Source organism: Esox lucius, chromosome 20 (genome assembly GCF_011004845.1).
Source record: "Esox lucius isolate fEsoLuc1 chromosome 20, fEsoLuc1.pri, whole genome shotgun sequence".
Taxonomy (NCBI): domain Eukaryota; kingdom Metazoa; phylum Chordata; class Actinopteri; order Esociformes; family Esocidae; genus Esox; species Esox lucius.
In genome coordinates, this window is record NC_047588.1 from 16,938,920 (window position 1) to 16,956,921 (window position 18,002).

Sequence of the window (18,002 nt, forward strand, 5' to 3'; positions counted from 1 at the left end):
GCCACCAAAATGTCATGAAGCGGCGCGACAAAAATTGTACTATCACCAGCAACAGCACATTTGACACAGAGCATCATGTCAGTGTCCGGGGTAAAAAACAGCCAGCGAGTTTATATTCCTTCCGGGTCAGGGGTCTGTCCAAAGGGCTGCCAATGCATGTGTAGCATCTCACGGCATACCTCCGGCACTGAGAGAGTTTCTAGTTGCCGGCGTGAGTAGAACATTTGATTTACATAATATGTAAATGTTATTTTTTTAAATTATGTTGTCACAACAACTGTTTTAGTGTAAATAGCCTCACAGGTAAAAACAGTGAGGGGTGGATAGAATGAAAAGTCTGGGCGAGGAATGGGCGAAAGGAGGAGGAAAGCAGAAATGGTGAGTGGAAATGTGTGCATGCCCGTGCGTAGCCATAAATACTTCATAAGGACATGAATGATTTGGGAGAAGGCAGACATACTGTTCATAAGACACGGCTCCCAGCTTCTGTGCCATTGTTTTCTGGTCATGCCTGTCCTTGGCAGGCTTGGAGCTGAGAAAGACTCCCTAGAAGAATGATGTTCCATGAGATTGTATACTGGTCACTGTAGCGAAGCCATATAGGGGGGACACTAGGTTATTTATGCTCTAATGAAAAATATTTCTAAATTGTTCAGAACACCTCTGTGCGGTAATTCTTCTCAATACAACTATGAGGTAGACGCAGATTGAGACAGACAGACAGACAGACACAGAGAGAGGCAGCAGCACCTATAACAAGAGAGAGATATGCTGCTCTTATGAGGTGAGAGATATAAAGGATTCCATCTTTGCTCTTTCACTGACTGTTCCTCCTGGGTCTTCCCATCCGAACAACACTTATGGATGGTTGATGATGTGACACTTTGAGTGAAACAAAGGGAAAATCAGGCAGAGTTTGTTACCTCAAGCGTAAAGCGACTTGAACCTCTGTCATACAAATCCTTATGATATATCAGTTGAAATGCCTAAATGTGTCATGTTCACTTTCCCAACCAATCAGTATCAGATGCCAGGACAACCAATTGTTTCACACTTGAGTGGCATAGCCCTGCATTGTTTTTTGAAGACAATGGGATGTTCTGCCACACTAAGAAGGTGTTGTTTTGTTGGTATAAGAAACAATGTATGAAAGAAGGTCGACATCAGACACTCAAAGCTGTTAAGTGTAGTAGACACTGTATATGAAAGATAAGGAAACCACAAGAATTGGTGAGTTTAGTAGACACTATATGGAAGATAAGGAAAATACAAGATGATTCCCTGTAGTTTTTTGGTTCACTGACCTCATTCATTGGTGTATGGCGCTATGTTGTCACTAACAGTAGGTTTGGTTCTACTGGGTCCAAATGTCAATCCGATGTATGGCCAACTATTTTTATAGGGATAAAAGTGTCTGCTAAATCGCAAATATTATTTATTATTTTATTTTAACAGTTCTCCAAGGACTCAACATACGTAGGCTACCAGTTACAGTCAAGGACTCAACATACACACTGTTACTGTAGGCTACCAGTTACAGTCAAGGACTCAACATACACACTGTTACTGTAGGCTACCAGTTACAGTCAAGGACTCAATATATACACTGTTACTGTAGGCTACCAGTTACAGTCAAGGACTCAACATACACACTGTTACTGTAGGCTACCAGTTAAATTCAAGCACTCAACATACACAGTGTTACTGTAGGCTACCAGTTACAGTCAAGGACTCAATATACACACTGTTACTGTAGGCTACCAGTTACAGTCAAGGACTCAACATACACACTGTTACTGTAGGCTACCAGTTACATTCAAGGACTCCACATACACACTGTTACTGTTAGCTACCAGTTCTATTCAAGGACTCAACATATACACTGTTACTGTAGGCTACCAGTTACATTCAAGGACTCCACATACACACTGTTACTGTTAGCTACCAGTTCTATTCAAGGACTCAACATATACACTGTTACTGTAGGCTACCAGTTACATTCAAGGACTCAACATACACACTGTTACTGTAAGCTACCAGTTCTATTCAAGGACTCAACATATACACTGTTACTGTAGGCTACCAGTTCTATTCAAGGACTCAACATACACACTGTTACTGTAGGCTACCAGTTACATTCAAGGACTCAACATACACACTGTTACTGTAAGCTACCAGTTCTATTTAAGGACTCAACTTACAACCTGTTACTGTAGGCTACCAGTTCTATTCAAGGACTCAACATACACACTGTTACTGTAGGCTACCAGTTCTATTCAAGGACTCAACATACACACTGTTACTGTAGGCTACCAGTTCTATTCAAGGACTCAACATACACACTGTTACTGTAGGCTACCAGTTACATTCTGAATGTGAAAAAAGAAATCCCGCTGGAACTATTCACTCTAGAAGCAGATATATAGCCTGTAGTGCTGTGTGTGTTTTTGTGTGTGTCTGTGTGTTTGTATGGGCATGTTTGTGTGTGTGTGGGTGTGTGTGGTTTTTTTTTTGTGTATGTGCATATGTGTGTGTTTTTGTGTATGTGTGTGTTGTAATTTTAGATGATTGAAGAGAGGTCGTGAGACATGGGACGGATGTCATGGATGCTGCCGGTTATTTATGTTGTTAATGTTTAGACAAGGCAGCCTCCAGCATAACGCCGGATCAGGGACACACCCGTAAACTACAGTCCACACGGTAGAAGGCTTTCACACACACACACAAACACACACACACACACACACAAACAACGGAGCCCTAAACCCTCTCAGCGAAGCACAAGACACCAACAGTGATAAAGAAAAGCCTGTGGATAAGCTGAAACACTCCATGTTCCACCAATCATCCCCTCCCACTGTGAGCTAGAGGGCCATGGATAACACATCCTATCATCTCCATTATCAGAGCCATGGATAACACATCCTATCATCTCTATCATCAGAGCCATGGATAACACATCCTATCATCTCTATCATCAGAGCCATGGATAACACATCCTATCATCTCTATCATCAGAGCCATGGATAACACATCCTATCATCTCTATCATCAGAGCCATGGATAACACATCCTATCATCTCTATCATCAGAGCCATGGATAACACATCCTATCATCTCTATCATCAGAGCCATGGATAACACATCCTATCATCTCTATCATCAGAGCCATGGACAACACATCCTATCATCTCTATCATCAGAGCCATGGATAACACATCCTATCATCTCTATCATCAGAGAAAAGCCCATGGGCAAAAAAATATATAATAGTCTAAGCATTTTATTGTACTGACCATCAAATCAAAGACACATTATTTAGTTTTTGACAAAAAAAAATATTTTCTCACTTTCACCTGGTTTAAGTAATGACAGTTTAGATACCTGAGATGTTAGCTCAAATAGGGGTTTTGAATTTAGAATTGAATAAAACATTGTGGCTAAGTGTATTGTTAACTTTTTTTATTATAGCTAAGGAAACCCCTGTCTGGTTCAGTCTGCTGTGTAGCATTTCCCGGAGATGATCCTCTGAGTTAAAAACCTGTGTTCTGGTAATGTTTAAAAACGGAGTGGCAATCCATCCCACTGTACAGTGATGAATGGACCCACACCACGTGGTCACCCCAGGGTCAGGGAGTGCAAGGACTGTTGAACACCCACATGAGCTGTTCAACATTCTGAATGGCCCTGTCCGTCATCTCACGTTACATAAACTATGATGTCTGTTTACATGTATTATAATAACACATAGTCAATGTGTTTCAGTCTGTCTATATGTTCGAACTGTGCCATTGTCAATGAATGTTCACACTGATTAAAGACTGTCATGATTTAAATAAAAAATCTAATTGTATCTATTTAACCTTTGACTTCGGGAGAGGATTTCTTCTTTTATCAGATCGACGTGAACTAGACTGTCTCTATAATAAGTAGACAGTGCCCTCTTGTGGTTCAAACTAGGTGTCCATTTGAATTTTTATTGACTGTAGATGTAGTGCATTCATTACATCCAGTGTTTCATTTAATCCTGCTGGAACATGGTCCAGCACCTCTCAGATTTTCCTCAGTTTGTTCCAGGAACTACTTCTCACAGATCCTGTCTGCTGCACATGACTTGTATTTTTCTGTCACTGTGTTCACTTTGCACTGTAAACATTCCATAGGAAGCAGAGTTCATAAAGATGCCTTTTCCTGCAGCCTGTTCTAGCCTCAGCACTGCCTGACAAGATTGTTAAAGGTTTATGTTGTCCGCTATTTGCGCTACCGATGTGCTTTATTGGCGTCAATTTGCCAACCAGATCCAAGGTCTCTTGTGCGCCCCAATGTGTTTTCCGGGACCTCCTGATTTACAAATGAGGCACTGGTTGTATCTGTTGTAATGTCTTCAAGTATTAACTGTGTGCGGCACATTGTGGCTGAACTACAGTTACAGGAAAGAATGCTCTTTCAGTTTTGATTCCTTTGACTGAAACCCACCAGTATTTTCTAATGCGAGACTTTCTGTGCAAGCCGCAAGGTGTATCTAATCTGACCTTTATGTTTGACCCTTGTGGTATGTGTGCCTGTCGCTGTGTGCTGAGTTACTCTGGCTGTATCACAAGCTTTGTCAGCGTTCAAAACCAATGGGCCGAGTTGAAGTGATTTCATGACATTTCACCCACATACACACTTGCACACTCACATGCATGCGCACTTTACAGGATCTGACTTCCTGTTCAGAGAAAAGGTTCAATGTTCACCTAAATGTGTGGCATTTGCAAAGAACCTGTTGCATTCTTGTGAACATGTGGCATTCTAGCCAACGACAAGTAAACAATATACCCTTTGACACACATCTTTATGGTAGGGTGGAGCCTAAAATAGAGTGAAAATGGACCAGTTTGTTTTGCATGACTCGGTGCTCAGGTTGGTTTGGTGGGGACTTGAGGACCATTGGAATGTTCTTAAAATGTATAGACCCCTCCCACCCGGGGCAGCGGGCCCCACAAAACCAACTGGCAGCATTCACAACAACTCTTCCCAGATTTCTGTGCGTGTGTGTATGGGTGTTTGTGTGTGTCAACTATAACACACATACCAAGATGCAGGGGTAGATATATACAGCCGTGAACTTGACACCTTCCGAACTATGACAAACAATCCAGAGTGGGCAGGGGGGATGAGGTGTTGTGTTTTAGCCACTTATAACCGCCGGTGTCATGACACATCTGATACCAGTGGAGCCTGTTGGAGGTGTGTAAACATAGTACCGTACAAGCATAACAACCTCGATCACCCGCAGACTATGTCTATGATTAGAGAGAGGGATCATATGTATTGTTGACTGTAAGGAGGGCCAAGCTGGCAGGCTCCTTCCAGAGAGTGGAAGTCCAAATAAAGTAAGGACAGCATCCATGGGTCAACATGAAGAATTAATTCATTTATTTTCATGTATTCATTTATTTTTCTTGTATTCATTTATTTTCTGAGTATGACCTCTTTGAACTGTCTCATGGTTAGGGTCATATTATTTGAGTGAAGAAAAGCTGAAAAATGGAAAGCATTCACTTGCATTTGCAAGTCCTGTTCCATTGCTGACTAACCCTTCACTCATATATACTTTTGTGTTTCAGAGACAGACACACTGACAGACAGACAGACAGACATACACACTGACAGACAGACAGACAGACAGACTGACACACTGACAGACACACTGACAGACAGACAGACAGACTGACACACAGACAGACACACTGACAGACAGACAGACAGACAGACACACTGACAGACAGACAGACAGACTGACACACTGACAGACACACTGACAGACAGACAGACAGACTGACACACTGACAGACACACTGACAGACAGACAGACAGACAAACTGACAGACAGACAGACACACTGACAGACAGACATACTGACAGACAGACAGACAGACTGACAGACAGACTGACAGTCAGACAGACGCACTGACAGACAGACAGACAGATGAACTGACAGACAGACAGACTGACAGACAGACTGACAGTCAGACAGACGCACTGACAGACAGACAGACTGACAGACAGACAGACAGACAGACGAACTGACAGACAGACAGACTGAAAGACTGACAGACAGACAGACAGACTGACTGACAGGGTAAGGGTTTCTATGCGTGTGAGCACGTGTTCTAGTGTGCTTGCATGTGCGCTTGCACGTGTCTGTGCATGCGACAGATAGCCAGTGAGAACGGGGCCTTTGATCCTCATGGGATGTTCGGTTCTGGTAGGGGTTAGCTACGTCGTGCATCGTCACCAAAACATACGATCATACACGGGCATTAATAAATGGCCCACATGCTGTACCCTTTTGTATTGTGCTACGCCCAGAGGCATTAATAGTCCCACCCATGACTGCATGCTGAGAAACACTTCATACCACGCTCTGTGCACTGCTGCCCTTTGGGATACAATAGCAGTTAATGATTAGATATGTGCTAAAAGCGGAACATGTTGTGTAACTTTATTATTGGGCCCCTGCATCGGGGCAGTGCACAGAGGTTGTTCTCTTTCATTTTCTGTGGTGGTTAAGGAGACCGGCAGAGAGCCATGAGGACCCAGGCACAACAGGCCACATGGACTTAGAGTGAAAAAGGAAGTGACAGGGAGTGCCTGCAGACCAACACAAAGATACATGGTGAAACCATGTGGCAGAGACACAGGCGGAACAATAAGGGGAAGAATGGGTGTCTAAAGACAGAACCACAACAGAAGATCGCTGACTTTGTACCAGCACATCCCACATGACCGCACGTTCTCTGCTCGGGCTCTGCTCCACGTTCTCTGTGGGATCAGGTCCAGTGTCTATAGACATGGTAACCCATTTACCAGGCTCTTTCAAATCTATGCTAAAGGTGATCATTAGCAGAATGCTGAGGACAGATGTCAATACCAACAAGCTCAGTACTCACACTCATGTGGGTCTGAAACCGGGCCACCCTTGACCTGTCCCACTTCCCTTCAGCCATACAGTGTCTCAGTCCAGCGAGCTGTATACCAATGACTATTCTTAGTAAGAAAGAGTCCAGACAGGTCAACTGACTGAAATAGCCTCGGACCGTGGTCCCCTATTTCAAAACAGATGTCTCAGTCAATAGCCTATTGACTCTACCCTTCAATGCCACGTCTCTCCTGGTCAGACCTGTTTGGTTGGGCTATTTGTTTAAGTCAACATGGAGGTTTGGACCACTGTATTCCTGGAACAAACTGGTTGGGGGAAGCTGATCACTTGGACCATTTGTGTGTTTCTACAGCTAATGATCTGCTACTGATGATTATGGTCATTTTGGCCTGTATTGCCTATGTGGGAATCAAACACACAGCAGGTTTTGCGAGCAAGACTGCATGCCCCTGATCCATTCAAACATTAAAAACTGCAAATAACAAGCCATTCAAATATTATAAACTTTAATTATATTGTAGACAGTATGTCTATGATGTGATCTAGTAGATCACATCACATACACACTGTCCAAACTAGATCAGATCACAGCCACACTACCCACCATAGATCATATCACATACACACTATCTACACTAGATCACATCACTGACACACTTTCCACACTACATAACATCACAGACACATTACATTAATATTTATTTCTGGCTGTGGTCAGCACAATCCTTTTGTGCATCTAAACCCAGCTAATAGCTAGTATCACCATATTTCCATTGCAAGTAAAGAGTGTTATCACATTAGCATGTATTTTGTCAGTTTTTTTCTATGCGTATTATGTGTTTTTAAACCTTATCTTTTCCAAGAACAGTTATTTTGCAAATAGATATAGGGGAGAGTGTGGTGATTTGAGCCAAAATCTCCACAACATTTTTTGAAATTACAAAAGAAACTAAAGTAGGGAATAAATGTTTACTTTTTCTTCTAAATAATTTAAATATGACTGAAAATGTCTAGTTTTAGAGAAAAATATGACATGTGAGTTTTAACAGTAGTTGGGGTTCATATTTTATACATTTATTTTTAGCCTTGACACTGTGGTGACTGTCCCTTCAATTCAATAATTACAATAATATTTGATAGACCAGAAACTTAACTTATCACATGGTTGGGCAATGTGAATCTTTTGTTCAACTTACCATCGAGCCTTTGACTCATCTTGCCCAACATCCACCACTTTGGAAAAAGTGCCTATCTTAGCAATTGATAGGCACTTTTACAAAACAATACATTTTTATACAGTGGCAATTCACCAACATGTTTGATACATATTTTAAGACCAGGACAAATGTGCTTTGATTTAACAGTCGTTATATCTGACATGTATACCTGACTTTGACCATCCGAAATATTTCTTGGGGTAAAAAAAAACATACCACTTTTCCCACACTAATTTCTTCATCAGCTGGAAATGATGGGTTCTTCCTGAATATATGGTCACATGGCAAAAATTGTGTACAGTTTTCTAGATACAGGGGTTGGCTCAACTTACCCCACTCTCCTCTACATGCATTGTCAGTATGGAATGGAATGTTTGTATATGTGTGTTAGACTATGTGTTTAAAAGAATGCAATAACTGTAAGTCTCTATGGATGAGGAACCATTTGTAATTGGCAGGTTGTCCACCTTTATTTTTCTCTTTAAAGACAGTTTTGTTATTATTATTGGTACAGGGGAAGGTAGTGTTTTTTTCTTTTACATGTTTTCATTCACCATTTTACATGTTTTACTTAGATACCATTTCTTCCATCCTAATGTGTTTGCATGCTGACTATCAAGTTGTTTTTGTGCTTCCCTTATTTTCTATGCTTGTGTGTGCTTACAATACCTCAGGTCAATATTACATATCACATATGCCTAGCTTAGATTCCCAGAAGGTTCCCAAAGAGGGATGTAGATAATGTATTACAGAGAAGAAAATTGGATTGGATTCACCATTTGTCTTCCCTGCCTATACAAGGCCTGAACAATTTTTTACATAAATATGTCACATTGGTTTACTCAACTTCTGGGTCCACACATGGTCACTTGGGAACTTGCATGTCTTTATTTGCATATGTATATTTTGTATATTTGCATATTTTAGCCAACATTGGTGAAAAACCTTGTTTTTTCTGTCCCTAAGCATGACTGTTAACCCTAATTGCTCCCAGGTCGTTTCTGTAAATAAGAACATTTTCTTAGCATACTTACATGGTAAAATAACAAAAAATATCACATATTTAAGAAAATATGGTATTCTGTAGGTCTGTTGGCCTATATATCATTGTGGAGTATAAAGCCATCGTGGAGTATATAGTCATATATATCACAAACCCCCAAAGCTTTATTGCAACTTTAAACTGGTTACCAGAGCAATTAGAGCACCTAAAAGTAATGTGATGTCATACCAGCATATAATAGTGATGTGATGTCATACCAGTATATAATAGTGATGTGATGTCATACCAGTATATAAAAGTGATGTCATACCAGTATATAATAGTGATGTGATGTCATACCCTCAGTAATTTATCTTGGGGGTTTATCATATATTGCCAATATATTAAGTGTTGGATCCATGCATCCCACAATGGTTCATTCACAAAAACATCTCTTTGCTGTCGTATATTAGCCATATAACCACCCTCTTTATAATCAAGGATCAATACTTGTCCGAGACATGATCCTGCCTGATTAGTTTGTTGTCACTGGCTGACTCCATACAAACATTTTTTGTAGAATAACAAATTGTTGATTCCACATTACCTCTAAGCTGAGCTTTGCTTTCACATTATTATGTATCCAAAACACATTTAAATCATCAAATATTCATGTCAACAAAGGACAAAATGAAACACAGATTACACTGGATATCTCCCCATGGTTTACCAAGGCAGTCATTATAATAATCTGAACTATGATATTGTACATGGTATCCCTCTAATCCTTTACCATTAAATCATTGGGTTGTTGTAGGCTAGTCTAGGAAGAATCATTGTATTGTGTTGTTGTAGGTACCGTGAGTACATGTAATGTATGTACATATCTAATCTGTAAACTGTAAACTGCAGTACAAATGTCAGTTCAGTTATGGTGCTATTATTCGAATGTTTCAGTCATTCCACTTGTATCAGTTGTGGGTCTATTCAACAAATGATTTTGTCTTGAAAGGCACTGTAGCCAGCTGTATTTTAACTTCTGATAATAATGTGCAGTCTGCTGTGGCCACTTAAAGCCTGGGCTTCCAGCAGCACCAGTTGTTCAGGAAGGCTTACCACATTCTGTCTCCTTCCCAGTCCCCCATTCCTAGGTACACACGGATCTCGTATCACTGTGTGGATGCATTCAAAAAAGGGCATTGTTTGTACAGTTCATCATTAAAACAGTTTCTATGTATTAAATTTGGTGGTGTAAAAACTGCGGTTGGCAAAAACCTGATTTCTCATTCTAAAATAAAATCTGTAAACATTCAAATTACGTCAATATTTTTTTTTCATAATGTCAATTTGCCAACATTTCTGAAAACTAATTTATACAGATTAATTTATAGTAATTAATGCAAACAGATGGGATGTCCTTGCGAGGTGTAAAGAGAAATTATCCTGGTAGTATTTTCCTCTAACTGTTATTGTCTCTGCTGCCCTTTGTACTTTTTACTGAGGCCAGAAAGAAAGGGGGACAAAGAGGTAGACGAGAAAAAGGGAGGGAAGGCTAGACAGGCAGATCAACATAGAGAAAGAGAGACGAGGGACACGTGTAAGCCGAGTGAGAGAGAAAGAGAACGAGACACTGTGTGACAGTGAAACAATAGGATACAGTGAGTAAGCAGTGCAGAGTGAAAGCAAGTGTAGGAGGTGACTCTCTGTAGAGTAAACACGGCTGATTGGCTCATGTGTTGGCAGCGGGCCAGCATCAGAGAGCAACCAGTGCAATCACTGGAACACGTGCTCCTGCCGGGCAACAACACAAACCTGGCCTTCACTATGACATGGTGGGCCAAGAGAAGCTAGGGGAAGGGAGGGGCAAGAGTGGAGGAGTGAGGGCAAAGATAGGGGAGGGATTCCTAGAAATAGTAACTGACTGTGACAAGTGTGGCTCTCAAAAAACAAATGTGCAAAACAAAGCAACAGCAATATCAGGCCTGGGCTTCAGTCCTATATCAACCAGTTAATTCGGCTAGTGAACTCAAACACTGTTGACTGTAATTTCTGTCCTTTGGTGAATTTAAAAAGGTTATCTGCAGTTTGTCAGGTCCATGTTTGCACTCATAATTGAATGACAATGTTTGCCATTTAATTCTTATTAAATATAAATTATGATGACACATGAGCATAGCTGAAAAGTCATAAAAAACTGTAAAAGCTTGTTTAACTCCAATGTTTGTAAACCAGGTAAATCTGAAAAACACTACAGCTAAAAAAGATGATTCCTACTAAAATGTTGATATTATGATTCACTGTCTACAATTTGAAAGTGCTTACATTTCTCCAGTCCCTTCCAACAGATTTTCAACAAAACATGGTAATGAAAAACTCTTTATTGTTTCCATTAACAGCTTCATTCTGAAAAAAAATGACTGATTGACCCTACGTCTGTTCCATTCTCATAATTCATTTAATTTAATCTCAAACATTTCATATTTGTAACAGCAAACTTTAATGATTCATTAATAATAACAAACTTCATCTTTTCACACACACAAACAGACATAAAAACAACAACGCACAAGCATGGAAACAAGGAGCCTTATGCCATTGCTGTCTCCTTAACATCCTGTAATATCCCTCTCACACCCACACATATCAGATCACAGTCCCAGGAGTTAGCCAGGGGGAGGTTTTTTGAGAGCGGGGGAGAAAACTCCCTCTCTCTAGTCAGGCATGCCATTATTACCCCTCCCCCTCTCCCTAGCTCGTTTCCCAGGCTTACGTGGGGTTTTGTTTTGACTGGGTGCAGGGTCAACATTCTGGCTTTGGGATGATTACACCATACGGCTTGAATGCTGACAAATGGTATTGTGCCCACCATTGGCCTTAATCAACCTGGGATGAAGCCAATTGTACTTTGAATTATTCAAGCAATTCTGAATTGGTTGAATGTAAAATGAATAGACCCAAATAATAAAGTACAATCTTTGAATGACATTAAAACAAACCGACACACTATGACACAAACAGACGCTCTCACACAGACCTGGAATTAATATTATTTATGTTGTTGTTTCGTAGCAACTAGAAGACCCCCCTGCTGTGATCCTGGTCTACTGATCTGTGAGACTGATTATAAGATGCTCTAGACAGAAACATCCCCCAAAACACACATGCACTGAAGCACACATAAACACCCCGCATATAAACAGAGCCAACACAAACAGAGCGGGATTATGTTAGCTCAGGCTAAATCAACCTAAAAAGCATGATTTCCTCATCTGCTTTTCTTCATGATGACTACTTATCTTAAGGTACAGGAGACAATCATGGGTACCTCCCCAAACAATCCATCACATGATAGAAAATAACAAAAGGAGAGCAATATATTTACAGTATTAGAACATACCTATTGTTTTCCAAACATATGCACTTTGTTTACAGCTCTAAATGATGGATTTCAAATCCATCATTCATATTTCACACTGACTATTTGTAAAAGCACTTTGTGACAATTACTGATGTAAAAAATACTTTATAAAACACATTTGATTGACTGATATGAATTCACTTCTATGGAGTATTCATAAATCATGCTAGCTTTTGTGACATTATCAAACATACTAAATACTGATCATTGGTGCACAAAACTCATAATATAGTTGTAAAATAACACAACTATGACTAGCTTATCCAATAATTTCAACATTATTTACAGGATTAATGTATTCAACTGAGGGTATTTCTGCCTGTGTTAAACAATGGACATAATGGTCCTATGGCTCCACAAACGTTTGTGAGGTCACGTGAGATTCATGAATAGGACTTGGTTCGAGGTACTGACTGAAATTGTAGTAGTAAATAGGAGTCATAATCCCCATAAATCTGGTGTGTCTGGTTCTTTGTGTTTTAAAACATGAATTACTTGCATTGGGGAATTTTAGATCTAGTGCAAATGTTTGTTAAGTGTAGGCCCCAACTCTGCATTTTGATAACCACGTAAATATCTCTAACATAAGGTGACTTTTTATCAATATTTTGGTATGTATTTAGCCTAAAACATTACAATGTTTAGCTAGCATTTCTTTATTTACTTTGCTAACAGCCTTCCGTAGTTTCTCATTTAAAATAATATTGTCCATTTCTGTGATGATAGCATCTATCTAATTACTTAAAATTGCTTAATTACTAGTTTACTTAAAATATTAACAACTAACAACTTAGTGTGTGAGTTAATTAAATCCAATTTGTTACAGAACTATAGATAACTCCCTCAGTTGATAAAAACACGTTCCAGGATCAATATGAGAACAGATAAAAAAACAGTTTGCATTTGATAGTTTGCTAAACATCCCAGCCCCTGGTATGCCAGGTTTTCACCAAATGTAATTTTGGCCATGGAGATCCTATTGCAAAATTCCTTTGATGTAACAGTTAAGAGTATATACAAATATTATTAAAGTCAATATATAACATTTCACTTTTTAATATACTAGGTAGTAAAATTCTAACTTATTTATTTTAAGACAGGTTGACCTAAAACCCAGTATCAACAGACTGGTTTTCATTTGAGAAAGAAATAGGACACTGTCATTTACCAAAGTGGATTAAATTGGTATATACCCAGCTTGGTATATTTGGCAAGCTTTATTTCAATGGAACAACAAGTGCGTACTAGTTACATGGATTACTAAATAATTAGAAATACTTTCTGGTGATTATTTACAAGCTGGTTGCATTGGACTTTAAATGATTTTGCATCCAAGGTTTGCACGAATCCCTGCCTGACATCCATGTGAATTTGACTAGAAAACTGTATTAGGATCCACACACTCATAAATGATTAATGTCCATCTGTTTATAAGCTTACTTTGTAACACAAGGATTATTAACTTTTTCATTTTTATGTTTATTTTATGTCATTCATATCTGTCTTTCAAAATACTGCATGTTCTAGTGTTTATATGCTTGGTTTGTTGTAATCTAATGAATAGAACAACTCAGTTCTAATCCACCATTCTCTGTTTATAGAATGCGTTGAGTGGCATGTATTAACATGGATCATAAGAACACCCTTGGAGAGTTGGATTATATTAGACATTACTAGCACTTCAGAACTTGGGTGTGCTGTTATGATATGATTCGGATGTGCCATTATTTTGATTTAGAAATATGGGTGTGGTAAATAAAAACTACCAGTCCTTGGTTAAAGAAACGGAAGCAGTGAATTTTAATGCCAGGAATGTACTTCCACAATCCTTCAGTATAATGGGGCTGTTGTTATGCAACTCCTGAGACAAGCCAAGTTACTGGAATATCAGGTGAAGAAATGTTATGAAACGATGCTACTGAAGAGATTAAAGGCGGTACTTTATGTTCAGCAATCTCATATGAGAGTACTTTATGATTCACTGGCAGTTGCAGAGAAAAGGTGTGGTTTTTTTTTTCAAGTAACAGCATGTACAGCAACTCTCTGAAGTGAGTTCTACAGCCAATGGTATTCAATAAATGTGCAAGATGCAAACATTGCCATGTGACATTGGACAGTGAATTGATCTTTAGATAAGGCAAAGATGAAGTTCATGGTGAACCTGTAAGACTATCACTTGGAAAGAAATATCTACAGACTTGTACAGGGTTAATTCTTTTATTTCCTTTATGAAACAAAATAGTACATATATGTGATAAAGATCAATAACCATACAGGATCTTTGGAAGCCCCAAATTACACCAAAGTAGCAAGGGTTTGCCTATCTATCAAGTTCAAATCTACTAGAGATGTATTTAGGCCTTATACATACTTTCGCTAAGTTTCAGTTAAATTGAGAGACATGACATGGCTGTCTGCCTGTGCCTGAGTATAAATCCTGGAAATGTCCAATAGGGCAGGATCTAATCATCAAACTTCAATTAGTCACTTTACTGTTAGGATCAGGGGGGGGTTGTGTTGAAAAATATATTTTCATCAGTTAAAATACTGATATGATGTCAGCAAAAACTCAATGGGAGGCACAAACCTTGTGAACCCGCTGCTTTGGCAGAGCTCCAAGTCCTATGAAAGTCAGATGAATAGACGGTTACACTCAATACACTGTTTCAGTTCCCCTCCCCCATTCCAACAAAGATCGAGTCATACTAGTAAAATGGGAACATTCCTGCAACAGGAACAGTATGAACAACCAGCTGCTAGCGCAGAACACAAACAGGAATTGTTGTTGACCAGCAGATGTTTAGCGCACAAATGACTGGAAATGAGAATGAGGAAATAGCCGCGACATTGCATTTTATTGTACTTTGAAACTAGTAAGCATCTTCTACGTATAAACTAAACACAATATCTACAATTTCTTTATTTGAACCCTTGCGACGTGTAAACCACGTATCCGAATGTAAAACCACGTATCTGAATGATCTCTATACAAAGCAGCTGCAAAGCTGGTAAGGAACCTTAATATACCTCAGTGGTAGGGAGTAAGGACAAGCCGTAGTACAGCACCACGTGAACAAGATAGTCATTCCTTATTTGGTCATGAGGGCGCTCTTTGACTGGAGTGGTCGAGTCTAGTACAAGATTCTGAGAAATCAGAAATGTACTCCATGTTCTAATGCGTACAGCGTGGTTTGCATATACTGTATCTTATAATTCAAATGCATCGACAGATTCATATGAACACATAATGCATTGAAAATATTCTAATGTTTGTTACCATCGTGCAGTTGTTATCATTGCATTTCAGTGTCCCAAACATTTTTTTCTTAATCATCCCAGAGAAGGATGATATAATTTAAGATAATGCTACTATTAAATAATTAAATATAATATGTTTTATAATTATGGGACATTTGTATGAAGGAGAAATTCAGTGGTATATAAAAAATCTTTGTTATTATTGTGTTATTGTGAAAGCATATTTTATTTTACACATCACATTGATAGCTATTACAGTTATGAGTTACGTAATATGTTCAGTTGACTGGAAGTGCCAAGACGAAGAAAAATCAGGGAAGTCACAGTTTCCATACAACATCCGTATAGTGAGAGTTGTTTTTTATAACGATATCATACAAAACAATTTATTATATACCAAAGTAGATATAGGAATATGTTTTATGGAAAAATAAAAACATTATAAGTGCGATATCTTTCCTCTATTTGGTATTATTTGAATATTATAAGCACCCCCATTGGAAATGGTACATTCCGGATCATACGTCATCCATTGTTTACAAATCATCTCGAGGGATTGCTTTTCTGCGGAGCAGCGTGGAGAGAGGAAGGAGCAGATCAAGGCTCTCATTCAGTTCGAAAATACAACTAAGAAACGCAAATACAACAACATGCCTTGTCGAAAAGAGAACTATATTCTTTTGGAGCAGTCGGTTACCGTCGATTCGAAAGAAGTGGACGCTTTGGTCACAAAAATCGGCGAGGCGTTGCAGCTTCACAACAACAATAGTGCTAATCAAAAGACGATGTCATGTCTCCATGGTCTCACAAGCAACGGCAGCAGTAGCAACGTCAAACAAGCTACCCACAACAATGGCGTGGCACTGCAAAAGCGTACCGGGTGCTGCATGCGTCTTAGAAACATGGGACAACGTAGCAACAGAGCCAGTCCATACAGTTTCCCTGGATCAAGTAACCAGGAGTGGGACCATTTCAAACCTTGGAACCGAAAGATAATCAACGCAGCTGTCGAGAACGACGACCCACATCAGTTACTTCAGGAATTAATATTGTCTGGGAATCTAATCAAAGAAGCCGTCAGGCGGTTGCAGTTTTCTACGGCGGAGTGTGGGGAGCATTCGGGAAATCTGCAATGCTGATGGGGGAATGTTATGATTTAGAACTCGATGTTATGGACAAAACAAAATAAATGTGCCGACATAATACAGACTATAAATCGTTAGCATGTCTAATTTGCCACATCCCTACCCAGGGTTTTCATTTAGCCAGCGAGTTTTGTCCATATTGTTTAACGTTATTTTTGAACCTTTCCTTTGAATGATGGTTCGTTTGTTTTAGTTGGGGACCCATTTTAACTAACGTTATTCGTTGGCTTATTACCCTCAAGCCAGCTATGTCAACCGTGAAAACAAGTGCAAACCAGAGCTTTAATTTGACCTTGTTTACAAATCCAACAAGCCGCCAGCATTGCCTGTTTGTTTTGGTACGTTAGATTTTTAACGACCCGACTCAAGGTCTTCTGTAGTTAGCATGCTATGCTAGCACCACCCTCATGCTATGATGTTCAGACGTCCACGGCAGCTTTGTATTTTCTTTACTCTTTAAAAACCGGATGAACAACCAGCTGCCGAGCCATGGAAGATATTCTGAGACTTCGGACATTTCCAGTTGTTAATGTGTCTCTTCGAACTGTCAACACGGTGAATTAGATATTTTATAAATAATGGGAAAGAGATCAGCTAATCCCACAGAACTTTATGGTGCTTCACCTTTGAATTCCATTGGTGAATTCTGATTATCTTTTTTTTCTCACTGTATGTGTAAAGTGATTTAACATGACCGCTTCGCAACGAAGTATTTTATAATGTTCCTGAGTATTCAGGCCTTTTTGGTGTCTTACAATAAACTATTTTCTTTTTCAATTTGTTGTATGTATAATTTTTTCCCAGTACAGCCGTTGCTGTGGCAGTTGGGAATCCTGTGAATTCTGCCATTAATGATAATCCTTACTAGTACACAAAATGCTGTCCTGTCTATTGTGAATTTACGCTTCCGATTTAGTGAACTTAATTCGTCCCATTTCTTGACTATCAAAATGTATCTCAACCCTAATTTTATGGGGAATATCTGGCCTCGAGTGTGTATGTGTAACATTGACAGTTGAAAAGGACATGCCAACTGGGTCTGCAGTGTTATGTT

General features: G+C 39.3%; 1 protein-coding gene across 1 annotated transcript; it reads left to right on the forward strand.

Moving 5' to 3' along the window:
• The first annotated feature begins 16,355 nt into the window (after positions 1 to 16,355).
• On the forward strand, positions 16,356 to 17,721 carry gbp (glycogen synthase kinase binding protein). The gene is given in 1 exon segment (NM_001310935.1): positions 16,356 to 17,721. A coding segment is annotated over 1 exon segment (489 nt). The 5' UTR covers positions 16,356 to 16,453; the 3' UTR covers positions 16,943 to 17,721.
• Positions 17,722 to 18,002: the final 281 nt, after the last annotated feature.